The sequence below is a fragment of the Podarcis filfolensis genome, assembly GCF_964270895.1.
Source record: "Podarcis filfolensis genome assembly, chromosome: 15".
Classification (NCBI taxonomy): Eukaryota; Metazoa; Chordata; class Lepidosauria; order Squamata; family Lacertidae; genus Podarcis; species Podarcis filfolensis.
The window spans coordinates 9,216,121-9,239,644 of NC_139618.1; the positions used below are offsets into that span (position 1 = coordinate 9,216,121).

At 47.2% G+C, this 23,524-nt stretch overlaps 1 protein-coding gene across 16 annotated transcripts in view; it reads left to right on the forward strand.

Annotated features, from left to right (window-relative positions):
• RAP1GAP2 (RAP1 GTPase activating protein 2) overlaps nt 1–23,524 on the forward strand; it is a 186,897-nt gene that overhangs the window by 118,174 nt on the left and 45,199 nt on the right. The window contains exon 1 of one of the 16 annotated variants that reach the window (XM_083587612.1): nt 1,307–1,766. The exons of 13 other annotated variants lie outside the window; for them this stretch is intronic. Coding sequence is in view for 1 of the 3 variants with exons in the window: in XM_083587620.1 (XP_083443746.1) it covers nt 12,572–12,703 (132 nt within the window). In the remaining 2 variants the exon portion in view is untranslated. Of the gene's footprint in view, nt 1–1,306; nt 1,767–2,301; nt 2,478–12,486; nt 12,704–23,524 lie in introns of those variants that run through there. 2 more of the 16 variants (XM_083587615.1, XM_083587620.1) reach the window with 2 other exon arrangements.

A 23,524-nucleotide genomic window follows, 5' to 3' on the forward strand; every position in this document is an offset into this window, starting at 1 on the left:
AACGGATTAAGTACATAACACAAGGTACTACTGTACAAATTAAATTTGGGCTTGCCATGCGGTGACTTTTTGGACGATGTAAGAAAGCAACATACATCTCGGGCAGGGATGTCAGAGAACATTTACAGAAACAAGAGCATGACTTGCAGTAATTTTCATGTTTGTCTGAGGCCAGGAGTGGAAATCGCAGAAGCAAATAGGACTTGTATTTTGCTACTGTTGTTTTTTCAGTCTGCAAACTTTCAGTAAATAATTACTTTGCTTTCCTCATTGTTTTCGACATTTCCCTTCCATCAAAATTACGTGCTGATTGTGATGAACACACAGCCTGGGATGCTGCCTTGTTGCATTCTCGAATCAAGGATCATTCCTTGTTAGAACAGAATTTCCATCCTCCTCCCATAGAGACTGGTGCATTAGGAATAATAATAATAATAATAATAATAATAATAATTATAATTATAATTATAATTATAATTGTACCCCTGCCCATCTGACTGGGTTACTACACACTGAGAGCCAGTGTGGTGTAGTGGTTAAGAGCAGTGGACTCGTAATCTGGTGAACTGGGTTCGCGTCTCCGCTCCTCCACATGCAGCTGCTGGGTGACCTTGGGCTAGTCATACTTCTTTGAAGTCTCTCAGCCCCACTCACCTCACAGAGTGTTTGTTGTGGGGGAGGAAGGGAAAGGAGAATGTTAGCTGCTTTGAGACTCCTTTGGGTAGTGATAAAGCGGGATATCAGATCCAAACTCTTCTTCTTCTTCTACACCAATAAGGCACTGCCCCACCAAGCTTAGGCTGACTTCAGCCAGCCCTCACCCGGCTTCGTTCTTCCTTACAACCAGTCAAAGGGTTGGAGCCTGACTGTCAGCTTCCTTCCTAGTTTACCCCTTAGTCCAGGGGATGTCAACCTGGTCCCTACCGCCCACTAGTGGGCATTTCAGGATTCTAGGTGGGCGGTAGGGGGTTCTACGGCACAAGCTGAATCCTCCTTCCATCGAGCACTGGTGGGCGGTAAGGAAATTTTACCATCAAGAAAGATGCATTAGTGGGCGGTAGGTATAAAAAGGTTGACTACCCCTGCCTTAGTCTCAGTGTTGCCCTTGTAGAACTCAGCAGGAAGGAGGAGGAGGGAGGCAAAAATAGAATTAGTTGTCTTGGCCTGTCATTGGCTCTGTCTCTACCTACAGTTGTCCTTCCAACCTTCTCCCCACCAATCCCAATAGGCCTCAGCCACCACTTCCCCTCTTCCTTTTGGGTCGGAGCTTTTATACCAAGGAAAGCACCACAACATATAAAGACAGAGAAGGCCCAGCCTCTCTTTGCTGTTCTCTCTTATCTCACAAGGATAATACAGAAGCCTTTTATGTTAATCCGCATGAGGAGGGATTAGTGTGATTTTCGGTTTCGTTGGAGCCTCCAGACAGCACAGCTTCACGGGTTGTTGTTGCTGTTTTCACTTGCAATGATGGAGGAAGTGATGAAACACACTTTATGCAGACACTGTATATGAACCACCTTCTACCTTTTAAAAAATGCAATCTGAAAAGCAGCCCCAGAAGCTCCAAATGGCCTTCCCATAATAAGCTGGCAAATGGTCTGCCAAGGGAGAAGACAGAATTGCAAATTTGCAGCAAAAATATCCCCGCCTTCGTGGCAGCCTTACTCCGAAATGGCCCATTGCTCTTCAAAAAGCACAAAGCCCATGATCGTTCTCTGCAGACTGTCTTGAACCCCTTCACCACCTGCAAATGACAGAAGCCTGTAAGTAATAGCCCGATTTCTCTATAAAAGGTCCTGCACCTCTCCCCAAAATGGTCTGTGGAAAGCATAAAGCCCGGGGGGGAAATCTCAGCACAGCCCGAAATGTTGTGCCTCTCTCCTGCTCTGCACCTGCAAGCGAAAGCGGCCTGCCATTTATTCCCAGCGTGGCACTCCTCAAGCCTTTCTGGCTGAGGCAGAATAAATAATTGGGTGTAATAATGAGCTGCCTTGTCAGTCCACGAAACGGTAAATTAATCCCGGCGGGGAGTTGTTTGTCACCTTTTGCCAATCACTCCTTCCCGAGTTCTCTGGGCTTCTTATCACATTAAGTTAATCACACGTTGCCGACCTTTTTTTTGAGGTTTATTTTAAAGCAAGCCTGCTGGCTCCCTATCTCGGAGGCAGGAGGAGGGCAGAGAGGTGATAACTAGGTAATGAGAGGGACAAACGCTCAAAGGGTTTGTCCACGTCACCTGGGAGGGCTTCCTCACGGAACCCACACCTTCGGCTCGAGAGCGGCTGCTCTGTTCACCTGGCTGAAGTGTATAGAGAGCAGGATGCAATGAACCCGTTCAGCGTGGATTCCTTGCAGGCTCCAAGTCTGGGCCCTAGGCCTTGACGAGCCTGGGGAGGGATCTCAGCTGGCAGCTGCAGTGTCGAACACCCCCAGCACCAGGCATTCGTTGCTGACTTTGTGCCGGAGTTTGAAAGGTAAGCCCCGTGCCAATTTCATTTGTGTTTCTGTTTGAAGCCTACCCGACATTTTAGCAGAGGTAAACAAATGTTTCCCCATGTCGTTCCAATCAGGGTGCTGGTAACCTACGCCCCCAGGCCTGCACACAATCCTCATCCTATTTTTTATGAGGCACGCTTCCTGATTTCATTTGGGTGACCAGGAGGGGGAGAGACAGGGGAGAACAGGGACAGAAAGGGGGCACAATTCACCTCAAGCTCTGACTCTGCTGACTACAGTGGTACCTCGGGTTACAAACGCTTCAGGTTACAAACTCTGCTAACCCGGAAGTAGTACCTCAAATTAAGAATTTTGCCCCAGGATGAGAATGAAAATTGCGTGCCGGCGGCCTGGTGGCAACGGGAGCCCCCATTAGCGAATGTGTGCCTCAGGTTAAGAATGGTTTTGGGTTAAGAACGGACCTCCGGAACAAATTAAGTTCGTAACCCGAGGTACCACCCTACTGCCATGAACACAACTCTCAACAGATTTTCCCTGATCCCTACTTTAAACCAGTTAGATTATGCCCAGAGGCAGAGGAAGGGGGTGCAGTGGGGGCCGTGCGCCCTGGATGTCACCACTGAGGGGGGTGACAAAATGCTGGGTGGCACTCACCACGGGGTCTGCAGCGTGCCTGAGCCATGCGTCTCTCCTGGGAGTGACACAGTGGCTTGGGCGCCCGCAGGCTCCGCGCTGCCCCAAACAGTCCACCCGCCGCCTCCCCCTCAGCTGTAGGGCGGCTGAGTGGGAGGAGGCAGGCAGACTCCTCGGAGGTCCTGCCCCAGTTAGCCCCACTCTGCAGGCGGCTGGCCCTGCCCCCGGCCAGGTGCCTGATCGGCTTGCTCCGCCGCTGATTATGCCTACGATGATGACGATGCCCATGTCATAGATGAGACTGGGAGGAGCTGACTTGTGTAAGGAGCCCATTGTGAAATAGGGGGTCACAGATAGTGTGCTGGAGAAACAGGTAAGAATGAAAGCCAATGACTCATCTAGCCCAGCATTCTGTTCTCGCAGGGGCCAACCAGATGCCCCAATGGCAGACTCCCCCCCCCCAACATTCCTCAGATCAAAATAGGGACATATTCTACATTTGTGTCATCCTGTCTACTTCCCCTACTGCGCCTCCTCCTCACAGGCTGGGGCAGGATGCAGTGGCCAAACAAAGCAAGCCAGAGCCAACAATGGCCACCCTTCAGCTCCCACGTGCCCTTGGTGCCCCTCACAGCCATGGTAGTGGCCTCATGGAGAGACTCCACCCCTTTGCTCTCTCACACACCACTTTCTTTAAGGGAGACAGACAGACTGAATGAGAAGAACTTTGATTGGGACATTGAAGTGACCCAGATCTTGTTTTCATTAAAACAGGAAGTGATGTCATATTGAGGGTTTTTTATGTGGGAGGGGGAGAGGGAGCAGGCTTGCTTTCTACTGCTCCAGAAGGCAGGACTAACAGGCAGAAAAGGCAAGGAAGTAGGTTTTGGATGAATGATTGCAATAACTTCCTGGTGGAATGAGCTCCTTTACACTGGGAGAGATTCCACCAAGAGGTGGTGGGCTCTCATACCCTCCAACTGCCTCAATTTTACTGGGACATTCTGGATTCACAGTGCAGTTTTGAAATGCTCCAACTGCCACTTTGATTCAAAATGGTGTCTGGTGGTAGCGAAACCCAGGGCTTTCCCCCCCAGCCAAAACTTACTGGAACTCAGTTATAAGAGAACAAGGGAGGTCTTCATGGTGAGTTCCGGCACCTCTTTTTCTTGAGAAATAGCACTGCCAAAACCTAGACCCAAACCGACTCCTGCGTCTTAGGAACCACCATGCCAAATTTGGTGATGGCATCTCCGGGGTGCCTGCATGCAGAGAACAAATAATAATAATATAATAATAATAATAATTTATTATTTATACCCCGCCCATCTGGCTGGGCCTCCCCAGCCACTCTGGGCGGCTTCCATAAAAACCAAAAATACAATAAAATGGAGGGACAGACAACTTTCAGCTAAAATTTGCTTTCATTGTTCTGACTGTGGGCCCCAGAAAGTTGCCCAGGAAGGTGACAAAGTGCCTTTTGCACATGCCTAGAGAGGAATGCTGGCGGAAGTGGTACTTGAAGGGAGAGAGACTGGCCAAACTAGTTGCACAAGGATTTGGGAAGGAACTCAGTGCTACCTCCCCCTGCCCCAATGTCCTTAAGCAGCTACTGGAAGATAAATATCTATGAGAGGCCAAGTTTACTCCTGCCCGACTGAGCAGCCAAAAGAGTCAGGAGAGCAGTAATTTATACGGTGAGAACAGAAGGTTCAAAATAGCTGTGGAGAACCTTAGACTCAACCAATGTTGCTGGACCAGAACTCCCATGAAGCATGGCCACTGGCCAGGGATGATGGAAGTTGTAGTTCAGCAGCATCAGGAGTCAGCTCTGGGTTTAGGGCGGTGTGGCAGATCCTCTGCACAGGGTGCTGGACCAAGGGGGGTGCAACAGCAGCATCACCACCATCATAATGATAATACAGTGGTACCTCGCCTTAAGAACTTAATTCATTCTGGAGGTCTGTTCTTAACCTGAAACTGTTCTTAACCTGAAGCACCACTTTAGCTAATGGAGCCTCCTGCTGCTTCCGTGCCGCCGGAGCACGATTACTGCTCTCATCCTGAAACAAAGTTCTTAACCTGAGGTACTATTTCTGGGTTAGCAGAGTCTGTAACCTGAAGCTTCTGTAACCTGAAGCGTCTGTAACCCGAGGTACCACTGTAATAATACTTATATGGGTACCTACTGAGAAGATCCATAAAAAGCAACTGTACCAAAATGAATTATTATGAAAAAAAGAAACATTTTTTTTGAAATAATTTTTCTTTGATTTTACAAGTGTAGAATTATAACAATTCAAAATGCAGATCCATATTTAGAGATTTCTCTGAATCTCCAGACTTCCTACCATCCCCTCAATGGGTTCTATTGACAACTTTTTACAACTGCCTATTATTTCATAATCCATGTTTTATATCCCTCCATATTATCCATGGTATTCGCTACATTACAAGTGTTATTAAAATCCTGATAACGTTTTCATCTGCTTAAAGGGGTCTCCTAAATAAATTATATTTCCCCCCGTTCTTTACTGAAGTTTTTATCTTCTTGGTTCTTGAGCTTTCCAGACAATTTGGCCATTTCGGCATACTCCAAATAGCTTGGTTTGCCATTCCTCTCTGGTACAAATATTTAAGGGTGGGGAGCCAATTCCCCCCCCCCCACTCAGGGTGCCATATTACCAAAGTCTGCCCCTGTGGGGGGCCCCAAAAGATTCCCCACACTTCCTTAAAAAACAACAACTTTTGAGGTGTTGCCTGTGGAACCTCTTTCTTCTGAAGAAATGCTTAAATAGGTGTGGCGTTGTTGTTGTTGTTGTTGTTTTGTGTTGTCATCTTCATCATCATCTATACTGCCTTCATCCAAGGATCACAGGGTGGTTTACCACATAATACAATATAAATTTTAGAAGATGTAACACAATATGACTGAGGCTTCGCGATGTGAACAGCAACCAATGTGGAGTCCTCCTGTTCAGTGTATGAAAGGGCAATCCTGTACCCACTTACCTGGGAGCGGTGGTGGCTGGTACCTTTTGAGACTGATGGGGCAGGAGCCCAACAGCAGGTGGCACCAGAGTCACTGACAGGCAGGGCTGCCCCCTGATTGGTTGTAAGCAAGAAGGGAGGCAGGTGGCAGTGGGGATGCCTGACGGAAGACAGAGGTTAATCATCATCATCATCACCTATTATTTCTACCCTGCCCATCTGGCTGGGTTTCCCCCCTTTGCCCAAATTGGACAGATTCCATTCCCTGTGAGTAAGCCACATTGGGCTCAAGATTAGATATGCATGTGTCAGATTGTGCTGCCAGTCACTCGGTGATGCTCTCCTTCAGGACACTCCATTCTATTCCTTCTCCCTGATTGTTTTCACTCCCTCTTGGACAACCAACCAGCATCCATTTGCCACAAAGGACACTCAGTCCACATGGGGCTGTTTTGTTTTGTTTTCCCTCCGTAGGCTTCCCCTTCTGCAAACTTTGGGGTTTGCTTGCAAAAATGTGTGCCATAACATTATTTATTATTATTACATTATTATTTATTGAATATATATATATCCTGGCTTTCCGCCTGAATGAGCCCTGGCCTTAAAACTCGCCAAAGCTGCATGCTAAAATGTGCTTATCTGGGGAGATTTGCAGTGAAATGCTGGTAAATCATTTATTGGGGGGGGGGGGAGGAAATGCATATCCTGGTGAACGCAACACGCATAAAAAACTAGATGCCCAAAGGGGTCCCTTCCAACTTTATGATTCTATGAAGTAGATCATCTGAGGTCAGCTTAGATTCTATTAAAAATGTGCTACTTTAGGAAAAAATGCTTTGCGAAAATGTAGACAATAGGCAAAATTGCACACAAATGAGCGTGTTAGGAGAGATCTGCTGACAACTTTTCATGAGGACTTGGGAAAATAAATGAACCTCAGTTTTTTTGCCCTTTCTAGGGTGGTGCTGTGGTCTAAACCACTGAGCCTCTTGGGCTTGCCGATCAGAGGGTCGGCAGTTCGAATCCCTCTGACGGGGTGAGCTCCCATTGCTCAGTCCCAGCTGCTGCCAACCTAGCAGTTCGAAAGCATGCCAAAAAGTGCAAGTAGATAAATAGGTACCACTCCAGGGGGAAGGTAAATGGTGTTTCTGTGCACTGCTCTGGTTTCGGTGTTCCGTTGCGCCAGAAGCAGCTTAGTCATGCTGGCAACATGACCCGGAAAAACTGTCTGTGGACAAATGCCGGCTCCCTTGGCCAGTAAAGCAAGATGAGCGCCGCAATCCCAGAGTCGGCAGCGACTGGATTTAACTGTCAGGGGTCCTTTAATTTTTTAGGCTCTTCTAGCATCATTTTTCCAATTTTTAAAGTAAGTTCTTGGTTTGGTGCAATGTGCACGTACATGGTTGTGCGTCAATTGGACGTGTGTAAATTGGTTGTTGGCTGTACTAGTTTTGCAGTTATTTCCCATCCTCTGAAACGCCATCCCCCACACCTCAAGGATCTGGCAAAATGACTGCCAGCACTTAGATAGATAGATAATACTTAGATAGACTTCATGTATTTATTTGTACCCAGGCACATGACTAGGTTGCTCTGGAGAATTTGACTGGAGCCGTTTCCATCAGTCTACATTCGGGGTGCATTATTGTTGCCATAACTTATTTTGGGAGACAGAAAAGCATGAAACGGGAAAAAAAACTTTTACCTCCACTCAATGGATGTTGTGTACACTTGCAAGCAAGGGGGTGGCAAGTCGCTTAGTCTCCTAAGACTATGTTGTTGCTGCAATCCAATTACATCCTTTTTTCGGAGGACCTCCCTGATGAGTTCTTAATTCTATGAGTCGACAGTGGGTGAATTGAGAGTGTCTGTGCATATTATTATACAATCTCTTTAGAAGCGCAAAACAAACAAATTAATCCCAATGTACCGCTCTTGGTGGATTGCTCCTCCCTCTCCCCATTTGCTTTAACGATGTTTCTGATAGAAAGCTGAAATTTTAATGACCTTCCATAGGGGGAGCTGAAATAGCCTCAGTGCATCTGAGCTGCTGTTCCGCTTTTTATTATTCCTCGTAATTTTCAAGACAGTAACATGTGCAGCAGTGGAACACTGCCTTAAGAGCAGTTTTCATAAATATTTACTTATTTAAATTTGCACCTTGTCCCCTTTTGAAGACTCAAGGCAGAGGCTCAGGTCTTTTTAAAAACAGATTTGTTTTTTTAAACAGATTTTTTTTTGCCATTAAAAAAATAAATAATAACAAATAAGGGGGCGGGCAAGGAAGGTGAGCCCTATACAAGTAAAATAACATTTACTGAAAAGGGGGTGAGGAGAGTACAGAGGGTGGGGTATTGAAACAAACTACCCTAAACTGAGGACTATTCAGCATCATGCTCAAGAACACAACATCTTTAGCCCAGGAATGGAAGACAATCGCTGAATCGGTAGAACATGAGACTCTTAATCCCAGGGTTGTGAGTTCGAGTCCCACACTGGGCAAAAGATTCCTGCATTGCAGGGGGTTGGACTAGATGACCCTAGTGGTCCCTTCCAACTCTACGATTCTATGGTTCTACAGGACTTAAACCTCTTGATATGCCCTGCTTAGTCGTATAAGCAGGAGGGTCCACAAATGCAAAAGACGTGGCTTACCAGATTTTGAAGAAGTAGTGGTAAAATACACATCTTTCCAATGAAAGAGCCCCTATCCCGTAGTCTAAAGTCTAAAATTTCAGCAGGACGAGCGGGAGAATCCTCAAATACAGGGCTGGCATCTGCCTTTGAAGAAAGCAAAGCAATGTGTTATGTACTGAAGTTCTCACCCTGGGCCAGCAGGGGGATACTGTAGATAGTTGTCACTCAGGTCCACATATGCAAATAAGGGATTGAAAGTGACGTTCAGTGATTGGATAGTTACAGAAAGTGGTTACTGTTGCGTTGTAGTGGAGCTCTATATAAGCAGACTGGCTGAACCCTTCAGTTCAGTTCAGTTCTGGCCTGTGAATAAACAAGAGCTGTTTGAAGAATTGCTGTGTTGTCTGATATATTCATCCACAACTTAACAAAATGCTTTTTGCATCTAAAGTGGGTGGGCGTTTAAACCAGTGCATGCAGAGTCTAAAACTACCTAACTGCCCAGCTGGAAATTGGCAAAAGAGGCCCCCCACCCATGTGTCCTTGCAGCCATGCTCAGAACAAGCTTAGCTGGATCTGCAGTTAACTTTCCCCTCACAATGCTCCAGGCCATTCCTAATAAGTAAGGGAATTTTGCTTTCCCTCTGCTTTTCTAATACTTTCTGGCGCTCTCCATCAAGGAGAAGAGGGATTACTCCCACCTGTATCATGCTCAGCTTGTAGAAAAGACCTCCAAATTCTTTCCCCTGGTTGCAATGTAGCAGCAAACTGTTAAATCTTTTAAGCACCTTCATTGCACAATGTGTGTTTCTTGGGGGGGGGGGGAGAGGGAGAAGGAGTGAAAGAATAATCAACAATGAACTGAAAGTGTGCCAGCTGGCACCTAGAGTCTGACTTTGAGAGGCTTTTTCTAACTAGGTGTCCCTGGAAAATCGGGACACTTGGAGGATATGCTACGACACAAAGGCAAACTTCATATTTGTGTGAGTTAACCCACAGAGCCTAGGACTTGATGATCAGAAGGTCGGCAGTTTGAATCTGCGCGACGGGGTGAGCTCCCGTTGCTCGGTCCCTGCTCCTGCCAACCTAGCAGTTCGAAAGCACGTCAAAGTGCAAGTAGATAAATAGGTACCGCTCCGGCGGGAAGGTAAACAGTGTTTCCATGCGCTGCTCTGGTTCGCCAGAAGCGGATTAGTCATGCTGACCACATGACCCGGAAGCTGTACGCCGGCTCCCTCGGCCAATAAAGCGAAATGAGCACCGCAACCCCAGAGTCGTCCACGACTGGACCTAATGGTCAGGGCTCCCTTTACCTTTTACTACCACTGCTGGCATGTGGTCCTCAGAAGGTTTTACAGGGTGGGAAAAGATTCCATGCCCCAGGGCCTTCTCTAGCTCCTCTCTGAGAGAGTGGATTGCTGAGAAAGCAGCAGGCAGCGAGGGAAAAGGCCTGCTTGCTGCCTCAACCCAGGTTGTCACCAACAATTTGCAGCGGGTGGGAGTTGAGGGATATTTCCAGGCAGCAGAGGGCTGGAGTATCTCAGGAGCCCAACAGCCCCCCGGAGACTGTCATGTTCAATTTACCAACCTGTCTGCATGCAACGATTGCTCCACACAACTGTGATCGTAGCCCTCTGCGCCAAAGGAGCGTTCAGATCTGTAGGCTGGCATGATGCAAGGATGCCTGTGTTTCGTCAGGGCCGCATCAACCTTCCAGAAATGAGAGGTTTCAGACACAAGCGGGGCAACATCGCCAAAGTAGGTTCAGCTTTTGAACTGGGGCCAAGAGAAGTACCCAGAAGTTCAGGCTTGGTGGGTGAGTTGATAGAAGTCATTTTGATGGTGGCATCACCAGAGCAGGACTTGGTGGTGGTGGGCATTGCCCAGGGTGTTACTCTACAGAATGAGAAGGTGAGCAGGGCTGTCTTTCCACATTTTGATGTAACTGAAGCCATTTACATTGATGTACACGAAGACATTGTCATCTGAACCATCACTCCCTGTTAGCATACCCTGCAACATCTTGGGAACCAAAATCGGGACACTCCTTTGTTTGGTCCCAAATGCTCACACATGCGCGAGAGCGCAAGACCAAAAGATGCTCATTTTTGGGTCTCGCAAGACTGAAAAGTGAGTGTCATTTGGTCCGGCGTTCTGGTGTGAGCCACCTGACTCACTCCAGAGTGCCAGAATGAAAAAAAATGAGACGTTCCAGGATCCAAACAGTAGCTGAGATTGGCTTCTGTAATTCTGGGATGTCCTACCTAATTCAGAACTGATGGGTGCCATGTGATAAGACCACGAGGTCCACAGTGTCTAAAATCATCAAGCCTTACCATTGCAATTTGATATGGGAGAAGTGCCATTAGGTAGCACATTAATTTGAAGAATCATAGCGTTGGAAGAGATATCCAAGAACGGCTTCCTGTTTACTCATCAGGTGTGGTCTGAAAGCATTGCAAGTCTGTGCTATAAAAAGGACGATTAATAAGGAAATGTTGCTAGGATGCCAGCTAATATATAGTGAAGTAATAATTAGTATTGGGGTTGTGGGTGGGGCATGTTCCCCTGCCGATTTACTTGCAGGGGTTCCACACAGTTTTGTTTTTCTGTGGTCAATAAGATGATATCTGAACTTCTGAATAGCAGGGTGGAATGATTGGTCATGGATCTGCCATGGCTGCATTAGCTGAGATTACTGCATTGCAGAGGGTTGGACTAGATGGGTCCCTTCCAGCTCTATGATTCTATGAAGTAAAGGGACTACAAACTCAACTTTTGAATAAATAAAATGATGATAGCTGAACATTTTAGGAGCATCACCCCGGAATGTCCTGTGGGGGAGGGATCCACAATCCCTGAGCGCCCCTCCTTGGTGCGTATGCCTTGTGTATGCACTCCCCAACTTTGTAGCCTGTGGAGAGGGCAGAGAAGATGGGGACATTTTCTCTCTGGTCCTTATTCTAGCTCAGGGGTTAGCAAACTTTTTCAGCAGGGGGCCAGTCCACTCTCCCTCAGACCTTGTGGGGGGCCGGACTATATTTTGAAAATACAAATAAAAATGAACGAATTCCTTTGCCCCACAAATAACCCAGAGATGCATTTTAAATAAAAGGACACATTCTACTCATGTAAAAACACCAGGCAGGCCCCACAAATAAACCGGAGATGCATTTTAATTAAAAGGACACATTCTACTCATGTAAAAACACCAGGCAGGCCCCACAAATAAACTGGAGATGCATTTTAATTAAAAGGACACATTCTACTCGTGTAAAAACACACTGATTCCCGGACCATCAGCGGGCCGGATTGAGAAGGCGATTGGGCCGGATCCTGCCCCTGGGCCTTGGTTTGCCTACCCCTTTTCTAGCTGGTCTGCCTTTGCTAGTCTGAGCACAGCAAGACTCTGCACAAGTCCGATTGCTGAAGCAGAGGTAACCTTTTGCTCTTTTGGTGGCTTGCATTTAATAGCGACTGCTTTCCCTCTCCCCCCTCCACACACATTGTTCTACCCGATATCAAATACACTAGCACATTTGCCTTCCACATTTAGAGGATTGTTACGTCACAGGGTGCCTTTGATCCTGTTCCAAATTGTGAGGCAGGAGGGAGGAAAAGAAACACAACTCTCTCTCTCTCTCTCTCTCTCTCTCTCTCTCTCTCTCTCTCTCTCTCTGCTTTGAAATATTAAAATGTGCTTCCTGCACAACCTGTTTTGGGTGCTTTCGCCTGGTGACTTGGCACGCCCATTTAACCTGTCAAGCAGCCAGCGCACAATGTCTCACTTAGAGAAATATTAACAAAGGGATGTTTGGAGGGGGGGGGGGGGGAATAAAGCACAGCCTATATGGATGTTCAGGCTGGTGTATGGCTTCAGGAGAGCTCTCCAGAAGGACGCACGGTGGTTTCGGATCTATGTGACGCTAGCGTGGATTGGTGGAGCATTGGAAACATGATGGACCTCCTTAGCAGTTTTTTGGTGAGTGTTGTGCCGCAGGTGTCGTGCAATCAGCTCGCACAGTGAGCTTGCTTGACCCTCTGCTAAATAACTTCGATCCTGGCAAAAGCACCAGGTCAAAACTAGCCGCCTTAGGGGAATGGCCGTAGCTCAATGATAGAGTGTCTGCCCTGCAAGCTGAAGTTCCCAGGTTTGATCCCCACTGGCATCTCCTGGTGGGGTTTGGAGAAACTCCTGCCGGAAATCCTGGAGAGCTGCTGCCAGTCAGCGTAGACAATACTGAGCTAGATGGACCACTGGTCTGACTGAGTATAAGCCTGGATAGTTGGTTAGAGCATGTGGCTGATAACCTGCCAAGGTCGCAGGTTCAATTCCCATATGGGACAGCTGCTTATTCCTGCTTTGCAGGCAGATGGACTTGACAGTCCTCAAGGTCACTTCCAACTCTACAATTCTAGGATTCTATATAACCCAGACTCCAATTCTTGATTAGGGATGTGTGTGTGTGGGGGGGAGAAATTCAGTTCAGTTTGCATTGCAGGTGAACCTACAAAACTGCACTCTTGGAAGCAATACACAAGCCCCAAAACATATTGTACAAAATTTGTACTGCTGCTCATTCTGCAATGCACTCTGCTGGCTGAGTAACATGTACAGAAGACGCATGTGCCATGGCAAAGTGTGCATTAAAATTAAATTGTGTAAATTGCATACAAAATACGTTCTATAAGGGCATTGTGAAAATGCGTACATTAGGCAAAACTGCATACAAAATTAAAACCGTGTTTATGGAAGACAATCTTACTCAGCTACAAGTGATCGCTAAAGAGAGAGAGAGAGAGAGATTAGACACGTAGTATGTTGACATGTGTTTGGATCTGGTTTTTAGGTTATTGTTGATTTCAATCACTTTTTAATGTTTTAATCTGTTGTTTTCCCCAATGATTTTATCGCTTTATTGCTTTAATGTTTCGTTACAAATAAGAGGTGTATAATAAGTAAATAAAATATATTAGAAGTTCTCTCCCGAATGCTGATGAATTTTTATGACAACTTCTTCTTTTTAAATAACCAGCTGATGTGGAAATTGGGAGAACTGAAGTTAATAGCAGGAAAAGGGAATATTCAGAATTGAGAGATTCTTGAAAATTCTGAATGTTTTACCAGAGGCAGGTGGAGTTTATAGTGTGGATTGCAAAGTCTTGCCATGCCTCCCTCCCTCTATTGTTAATCTCCACTTATATTATCCCTTCTGAGCTGTGAACTGTCTGGCTCTTATCTCCTGGAGTGCAATACGCGTGGAAAATACCCTTGTACCCAAGAACTGGAGAACCATGTATGCTGAGTCTAAAACATAGATAGTGTTATGGTTTGGATGGAAGGTTAGAGGGACCGATCGACATTTTCAGGAAGACATGCTAAGCCTTGCCTAATCTCCAAAGCTTTCCCTCCCTGTCTTCTGAGAGCCTTCAGAGTTCCCAAGAACCTAACTGATACCTTTCAATGCGACGAATACGGCATGTCGTCAAGATCTAACATTTATTCTGGGTTGAAATTTCAGTAACTAGAGAGTTTCTGCATGAGAATTGCTGGCGTAATGTTTTGCAGCTTGAAAAACCACCTCTGGTGTCATGGGAAGGGTGCATTGTTGTTGTTGTTTAGTCGTGTCCGACTCTTCGTGACCCCATGGACCAGAGCACGCCAGGCACTCCTGTCTTCCACTGCCTCCCGCAGTTTGGTTAAACTCATGCTGGTAGCTTCGAGAACACTGTCCAACCATCTCGTCCTCTGCCGTCCCCTTCTCCTTGTGCCCTCCATCTTTCCCAACATCAGGGTCTTTTCCAGGGAGTCTTCTCTTCTCATGAGTATTGGAGCCAAAGTATTGGAGCCTCAGCTTCAGGATCTGTCCTTCCAGTGAGCACTCAGGGCTGGTTTCCTTCAGAATGGAGAGGTTTGATCTTCTTAAGGGTGCATTAGAGAGCGACATTTCTAGCAAGGCATCCTAGTTGAGGAGGAACCATAGCTCAGTGGTGGAACAACCCAAAGATACTTTGCCTGCTAGAGATACACACTCTTGCCCTTGCCATCAGCTGGAGAGTTGCGCCCTCTGCTTCCCAGGAAGAATGTCATGGCAAGGGGAAAACCAGCATAGCCACTTCCATTGGCCAGTGAAAGAGCAGCTTTAGGGGGTGGGTTTCCCCTGTCCCATTGTCAGAGACTCATCTCCAGCTGCTGACTGGGCTGGGACTGCAGGACCAAAAGGCAGCAAGCTCTGCCCCCATCCATCAGCTGGAGATCTAAGGGCATTTGGGCCATGCATGCAAATGGGTGAGTGAGTGTTGGGCGTTTTCTTGTATAGCCTGCCAGCAGAAGCTGGCACGTTAAGGCAGATGGGGTGCTGTCCCGCCAACAGCAGCCTTATTTTCTCCAAGCCCATCTGCTGCCTTTTAACCAGTCCAGAAGGCCATCCTTGGCTGTCACTTCCTTCTTTCTCTTTAGTCTCAGTCTTGCCCTTGCAGAACTCAGCAGGGAGGAAGGGGATAGGGACGAAACTAGAATCAGCTGGCTCTGCCTGTCATAGCCTTGGGCTCCACTTTCTGTTGACCTCCTTGACTTCTGCTCTACCCGTCCCAGTGGGCACCAGACATCACTGCTGTGGCCCTGTCTACATACCCTCCAACATTTCTCCAGTGAGAATAGGGACGTCTGATATAATAATAATAATAATAATAATAATAATAATAATAATAATAATTCCCCACCCATCTAACTGGGTTGTCCCAGACACTCTGGGTAGCTCCCAACATATATAAAAACATAATAAAACATTACACATTTGAAAAAACTTCCCTCTACAGGGCTGCCTTCATATGTCTTCTAAAGGTTGTGTGGTTAGTTATCTCCTTGGCTCAGGGATAGGATAGCTTCATACCCTCCAACATTTCTCAGATGAAAATAGGGCTGCCCTAAGGAAAAGTGGGACAACTCATCAGAAACTGGGATGGCTTCTGTAAATTCAGGACTGTCCCTGGAAAGTAGGGACACTTGGAGGGTCTGTGTCTATCAACAAAGCTCTAAGGGTTGCTGGATTGTGTGTGTGTGTTTGTGTGAGAGACAGAGACAGACAGAGACAGAGACAGAGACAGAGACAGAGACAGAGACAGAGACAGAGGCAGAAAGAGGCAGACAGAGAATGTTGAGGTTTCTATTGTAGTATTGCCTGCTGCCTATAAGTTGACTTGAGAATCCTTTGATTGGAAGGTAAAGGGCCCCCTGTCCATTAGGTCCAGTCGTGGCCGACTCTGGGTTTGAGGTGCTCATCTTGCTTTATTGGCCAAGGGAGCCTGCGTACAGGTTCTGGGTCATGTGGCCAGCATGACTAAGCCGCTTCTGGCGAACCAGAGCTGCGCACGGAAACGCCGTTTACCTTCTTGCCGGAGCGGTACCTATTTATCTACTTGTACTTCGACATGCTTTCGAACTGCTAGGTTGGCAGGAGCAGGGACTGAGCAATGGGAGCTCACCCCGTTGCGGGGATTCGAACTGCCGACCTTCTGATTGGCAAGTTCTAGGCTCTGTGGTTTAACCCACAGTGCCACCCGCGTCCCCTATTGGAAGGTACAACTCTTCAAAATAAACGAGAAGGTCCCAGGTTCAATTTCTGACATCTCCAGTTAAAAGGAGCAGGCAGCAGGTGGAAAGCCTTCTGCCTTAAGGTGTTGGAGAATCACTGCCGATCAGAATAGACAAGATGGCCCTAACTCTGGCCTGATGTAACACACAGTTTGCTGCATTCACAAAACAGCTGGCAGACCCCATTCATAACCCTGCAGAGGCATGTAATGAGATGCTATTGCAGTACAACGAAAAGTCGGAACTCTTGTCAGACTAGAAAGGCAGAGCTGACAGCTCCTCTGAGTCTGAGTGGCAGGCATGTCAGCTTAATTACACCGCTTTTCTCCCTCCCACCCTCCTGGCATTGTTCTCACCCATGTCATCTTCAGTGAGATTTTTTAGATCAAGAAGGTTGACTCTGGAGGCAACACGGTGTGCAAGGGCTGAGCTTGCTGGAGCAGCTTGCAAGGAACGCTGAGCCAATGTTCCCCATCGTATTCCTCTAAGCAGAAGTGAGTGAATGGTTGGATGGATATGTGAGTGGGGGAGAGGGAGAGGGAGAGAAGGGACATGGGAAACAACCTCTCCTGGTATGTCCCATGGAGGACCTTATGGTCTTCAAAACATCTTGGAGATCCCGGGCCACAGGGAGGTTAGGCTGGCCTCAACCAGAGCCAGGGCTTTTTCAGCCATGGCCCCGATCTGGTGGAACGCTCTGTCACAAGAGACTAGGGCCCTGCGGGACTTGACATCTTTCCTCAGGACCTGCAAGATGGAGCTGTTACACCAGACCTTTGGTGGACCCCCTCTCTCCTTCTGTAATCCTCATAGACCTCTAGCCCAATGGCTGCCATTAATTTGATTCTGAATTGAATTTAGAATGTATTTTAATTAATTGACTGTGTGATTTTATGTACGCTGTGCTATTTTTACTTGTTGTTAGCCGCTCTGAGCCCGGCTTTGGCCGGGGAGGGCGGGATACAAATAAAATTATTATTATTATTATTATTATTATTATTATTATTATTATTATTATTGCAGGTTCAATCCCCGTATGGGACGGCTGCATATTCCTGTATTGAAGGGTTGGACTAGATGATCCTCAGGGTCCCTTCCAACTCTACGCTTCTATGGTTTCTACAGTATTGTTGCGCTTGACTCCCTGAGACTGGCAAGCATGGAAATGGAGGGTGGCACTTATGCTAGATTCAGCTTCCCCAGCTTTCGTTGTCTGCCTAGTTTGTTGTTTGTATTAATCAGAGAGACCAGTCCGGCCTGTTAGGGGCAGAGATTGCTTATCAGGGACGGGATTTCTGGCCTCAAGCAGGGCTCAAGGGATGTACAGTAACTCGGAAGGCACCGGCCGTGCCACACGTGCTCTGGCAAGCTGCCATATCTTGCTGGCTGCGAAATGGTGGTAACGCCACCAGCTGCTCCATGCTGATAAGTCCTAACAGGCACGCTTTTGTCTCAGCTGAACCTTAGGAACATAGGAAGCCACATTATAATGAGTCAGACCCATTGGTCCATTTAGCTCAGTGTTTTCTACACGGACTGGCAGCAGCTCTCCAGGGTTTCAGGCAGGGAATGTCTCCTGGCCCTCCCTGCATGCAGATGCCCTACCACTGAACTTCAGAAGCAGGAATCTCACATCTTAGGTTTGCAGCAGAGTACCGTGTGTGCATCCCATGGAGCGGATGCAGGCTCCTTGGCTTCGGTGAAAGCAACGGAGGCTTTGCGTTGGCTTCGCCGAAGCCTGGAGGGGTGTGCACCGACCCCTCATGCTCTCCAGGCTTCAGGGATAGCCACCTGAAGCCTTCAGAGTGCAGCACGAGTTCCCACTGTGTCCCGGAGGCTTCAGGTTCCTTTCGCTGAAGCCAGGAGAGTCTTGTTCTCCCCGCTTCAGCAAAAGGAACCCGAAGCCTTCGGAGCACAGCGGAAAGTCCCACTGCGCTCCGGAGGCTTCGGATTGCCTTCACTGAAGGCGACTGAACGCACCTTGAACACACCTTGTTTTAGAGGGGGAGAACAAGAAAAAAAAATTCTCCCCCTCTCTGCGCAGCTCCCCTTCAGCGAAGTGGCAGGAGAAATGGAAGGGGCTCCGTTTCTCCTGCCGCTTCGCTGAAGGGGTACTGAGCAGAGAGGAGGAGATTTTTTTTTCTTGTTCTCCCCCTCTAAAACAAGGTGCGTCCTATGGTCGGGTGCGTCCTATAGAGCGAAAAATACGGTAATTTCAGGGATGTTGGCACAGCCTGCCAAGCTCATGTGTGGAAGTGGATATTGGAGTCTTAGCACTGTAGAGTTGGAAAGGGACCACAAGCTTCATCTAGTCCAACCCCCTACAGTGCAGGAAACTTTTGTCCAATGTGAGGATTTGAACCCACAACCCTGAGATTAAGAGTCGCATGCTCTACCGACTGAGCTATCCCACAACTTAGTCTTCTTTGTTTCTCATTCATTCCACACTTTTGAGGAATCAGTCCTCCACCATGACAGCACCTCTGGAACTCCTTGCCTATTGATATTATGCAGGCACGTCTGCTGTACAATTTTCTAAGCCTTCTAAGAACCCCCCCCCCCGAATTTAAGCAGTCCACCCATATATGCAAATCTGATATGTATTTTAAGATGCAATTAAATTTTATAATGTATATTTTAAAATGGCTGACTTGATTTTGAAATCCGATAATATTGGGTGATTTTTAACGTTTGTTGTTGTTTCCTGTCCTTTGCCAGGAGGTCTTGGGGTGGGTTACAATGATTTAAGGGTCAGAATGAAACAATGAAAACAGTAATTTGTTTTTGTTGTTTCTTGTCACCAGGATACAGTGGTACCTCGGGTTACATACGCTTCAGGTTACATATGCTTCAGGTTACAGACACTTCAGGTTACAGACTCCACTAACCCAGAAATAGTACCTCGGGTTAAGAACTTTGCTTCAGGATGAGAACAGAAATCGTGCAGTGGCGGCGCAGCGGTAGCAGCAGGAGGCCCCATTAGCTAAAGTGGTGCTCCAGGTTAAGAACAATTTCAGGTTAAGAACGGACCTCCAGAACGAATTAAGTTCTTAACCCGAGGTACCACTGTAGTGATAAAATACGAAGAGCAAGAAATCTTGATGCAATCGCACATGAGACCACATCAAGATTGCTTTATTACCATGTTTAATATCAAGGTTGCTTTATTGCAGTGTTTAACATCACGATTACTTTATTGCAGTGTGGTTTATCAGGGTCCATGCAAGCATCAGCCCTGAAGACGGGAAAACATGCAAAAGGCACTGACATTTTAGGAAGGACCCTGACAAACCAGACCATGAATTAGTCTTTTAAAGCCTTCCAAGTTAATGGCCATCACTGCCTGCTGTGGCGGTGAGTTCCATAGTTTAATTATGCGCTGCATGAAGAAGTACTTTCCATTATCTGGCTTAAAGGAGTAAAGGAACTTAGATCTCTCTTGTGAGCAAACAAAGGTTTGATCAAAAGATGCCAGGAGGGCGGAGATGAGGAAAGACAAGACAGACTTTTCTTTGGTACTCTGTACCATCTTTGGAAAGAAAAGCCGTGTTTGTTTATTAGGAGTGTCCCAATATTTGACAAGGACTCCCAGAGCAGCTGGATAGGCTCTTTATTTTGTTTTTTTAAAGGAGGGCAGCTTCCTGAGAAAATAAACCTGCAATTGAATTACCAGGCTGTTACTAGACGAAGGAGATGACCTTGCAAATGACTGGAAAATTCAAAAAGCGATACAATAATCGAGTTTGGTTGGGCGAGCTCTGCTGGAACCTTGCCACTAATTAACTTAATGGTCTGCATCTGCCTTTGCTCTGGCTTTTATTTTCCAGCCTGATTGTCACTTTGCTTTATGTTATCGGGCAAAATTTTGGGGGGCTACCACACCCCTCTTTCGCTTCCTGAGCTTGCCTTTCCTTTGCCGGTGCAGGATACTTAGTGCTAAGGTGAGCTTCATCCCCATCTCTGTGCAACCTCATGGAATTGTAGAGTTGGAAGCAACCATTGGGGGCAGAGTCATCTTATCCAACCCCCTGCAATTCAGGAATCTTTTGACCAACATGGGGTTTGACCCCACAACCCTGAGATTAAGAGTCTCATGCTCTACCAGTTGAGCTACCCCAGGACATTGAGCCCAAGCTGCTGCTGAACAAGAAAGGAGTCTTCCTTCCACCAGGCCAGCACTGTCTATTTGAGATGCTGTTGGACTCCAGCTCTCTTCAGCACTACTCAGCAGAGCCAGTGGTCAAGGATGATGAGTGTTGAGGTTCAGCAACAGAGTCTCCACCACTGGCAGAGGTTCTCCAAAGCCTCAAGCACAGGTGCATTCCAATCCCAACACCTGTGACCACCTAGTCGAAGATGCCAGTGTTGAATCTGAAGCCTTTGGGAAACTGGCGTCTATCAGGTCATCTAGCCTAGTATCCTCTACTCTGACAGTGGCTCTCCAGGATTTCAGGTTAGGGAAGGCTGGTGGTGAAGCTCTGGAGCAAGCCAGCAGTAAATCACACCATGCATGTTGGAGTTAACTCTTTATTAGCCAGAACAGGCTAGTGTTAGGCCCAGTGGGCACAGGAACTCATCCCTAGTAGGTCTTGCCAAGAATTAAGATCCCTGCCTCCCCGCAGATGTCCATGTGTCCTCTCTAGGGTTTTCCCCCCAAGCAATCAGGCACCTGCATGCCTGTCTTTGTTCCTCCTGCTTCCTGCCTCTTCTGGTTCTGGGAGACCAGGGAGGAGGGGAGCTAGGGTTAGGGTTAGGGCTAGGGCTAGCTGCTCACTAAGTCCCATTACCCCTTCAGCTTCCAACACCTCATCTTCCTAATCTCCCTCTTACCATTCATCGTCGTCCCACCACCACTCCCTGGGCTCTGACCTTTCTTCCCTTGATGGTTCCCCTGCTGGTTCCTACCACCATTCATCTGCATTGAACCGGTCTCTGACTTCTGGCCTGCGGGCTTTATTCAGCCCACAAGTCCTCTCCATTTGACTTGTGAGAACATGTTTTGCCAAGGCACACCTACTTGCCCTATGTGATTTCAGCTGTGGTGCAGATAAAACAACCCAACAGGGTCAAAGGGGGCTTTGCAGTTACCACCAGTCAACTGATCAGCACTACCTGCAAAGATCCACTGCGAAAGCTACCTGCCTGGCTCCGTTGCAAACAACTGGTTGTCGGGGCTTGCAAAGCCCAGGCAATTCAAAGCGCCATGTCAGCTGCTGTCATGGTGACGTCAGGTAACTGGCAGCTGGGTAGCCCTGCCCACCTGTCAAGCCTGGCTTGTGCGGGGACATGGGTGGAAGGTAATGACCTGGCCCACCAGGTGAATTCACCTCCCCACTTCTGTCCTACACAGAAGAGCAGAGCAATGGGAGGAACGGAAAGAAGAGGAGCATTGTTTCATCACAGGGGGAGGGGAGTTCTGGGTGGGGAGGAGCCAATGGTGGCTGGAATCAGGGAGGCTGACAGAGGGGGCGTTGCAGTCTCATTCCTCGCTTGGCAGCAGGTGGATGGAGTTAGCTATGGATCAAGGCCTTTCCAGGAACGGAGGGGCTGCATGGCAGTTGTCTACAACCAAGCCTACCTAAGTTCTAAGACCTGGCTCTTCACAGTCTCATGTTTTTTTGTACAGTAGGCTGACCAGGTGCTTCCTCAGATTTTCCAGGAGGGTGTGGCACAGGCTCTAACCATAGATTGGGGAGGATGCTGATTGCAATGGCGATTCCCTCCTGGCTCCTCCCCTGAGGCCTGGGCCCTGCCTCCATTGCCCCAGCCCTACTGCAACCCTGGACATTACATTGCAATTAAATGAATGCTCCAGACCTAGGGTTATTCCACAGCTGAGTGTGTTGGGGGAGACATGGTAACTGCTTCTCAAAACGCCGGGTAATATTTTGGTATAATGCTTCAAAGCGATATAATCCTGCAAAGAAACAAAGGGGCAGACATTTTCTGAGAAAAAAGGTCTTCTAAGAACATTTGGCTCAGCTATAACTATAATTGTATATAACCCTTCTGACTGTTTTCTCACGGCGCCTTTTATTATATTTCATTGGGTTGTGTTTTTTTAAACTTCAGTTCCTTTTAAATTGTTTTATTGCTGGCTTTTATTGCTGGCTACTTCCTTCTATATACAGCTTTTTTTAAAAAAAATGCATTTTACTGTTTTGAAAACTGCCTGGACCTCTAATGAAGAAAATCGGGTGTCAATATGTTGTATCAATAAGGGTTTCCTCGGCCATCCAGTGTTTTGAGCTCATCTTGCGTTGACAGAAACAAAAAAGGGGTTTTCAAACGGGGCAAGTTCTCACAGAGTCATCAAGATATAAGCTGGGTTGAACCAGCAGAATGAAGTGGAGACTTCTGGGTATATAGTAGTGGCTGACATTTTACACTAGAACATCATAAGAACATGAGAAGAGCTCTCCTGAATGAGGGCATCAGCCACCTAGTCATAGAATCAAAGGATTTGACGGTACTCCAAGGGTCATCTAGTCCAACCCCTTGCAATGCAGGAATCCAGTGCTCTGTTCTCACAGTGGCTAACCAGATGCACCAATGGGAACCCTGCAAGAAGGACACAAGTTCAGCTGCATTCTCTCCAGCTGCAGTTCTCAGCAGATGGTGTTCAGAAACGTTGCCCCCTCCAGAGGATTTCGGTTTGCAATCAATGAACGATGGAGAATCGATATAAAAACCTGGACTTTTCTGTGCATGTCTATTTACTTGTTGGGCCCCCCACAAACACGTTTTCTGGGCATCATGCGTTGCAGTTAAAAGCCTAAGAATAATGTCTGTAAAAATCCAGCATGAATCTTAGAACCTGGTGTAAAGCCCAAATACAAAAAAGTAAATGCACAGTAAGATGCAAGAGAAAACTCAGGAGCTAAACGCTACCACCAAATACAGTAACTAAAACCACTGGCCAGAGGGATTTAAGCAAGAAGGCTTAAGTCTTAGGCTGGTGTCAGGCGAGCTTCCCTGGCAGAGTATTCAATAGCCAGGGGGCCACCACAGAAGAAGCCCTGTCCCTCATGGTACTCTGAGCTTCAGACTAAGGAAACTCAGAGATCTGCCTCTGTGGATGACCTTAAGTTTCAGGTAATTCCAGGAGGAGGAGATCTTCCTTCTGGCATCAAGGTCCCAAGCCATTTAAGGCTTCATTATTCAAATCTCTCCGAATTGGAAGCAGTGAGTGCAATAAATGATCTGATT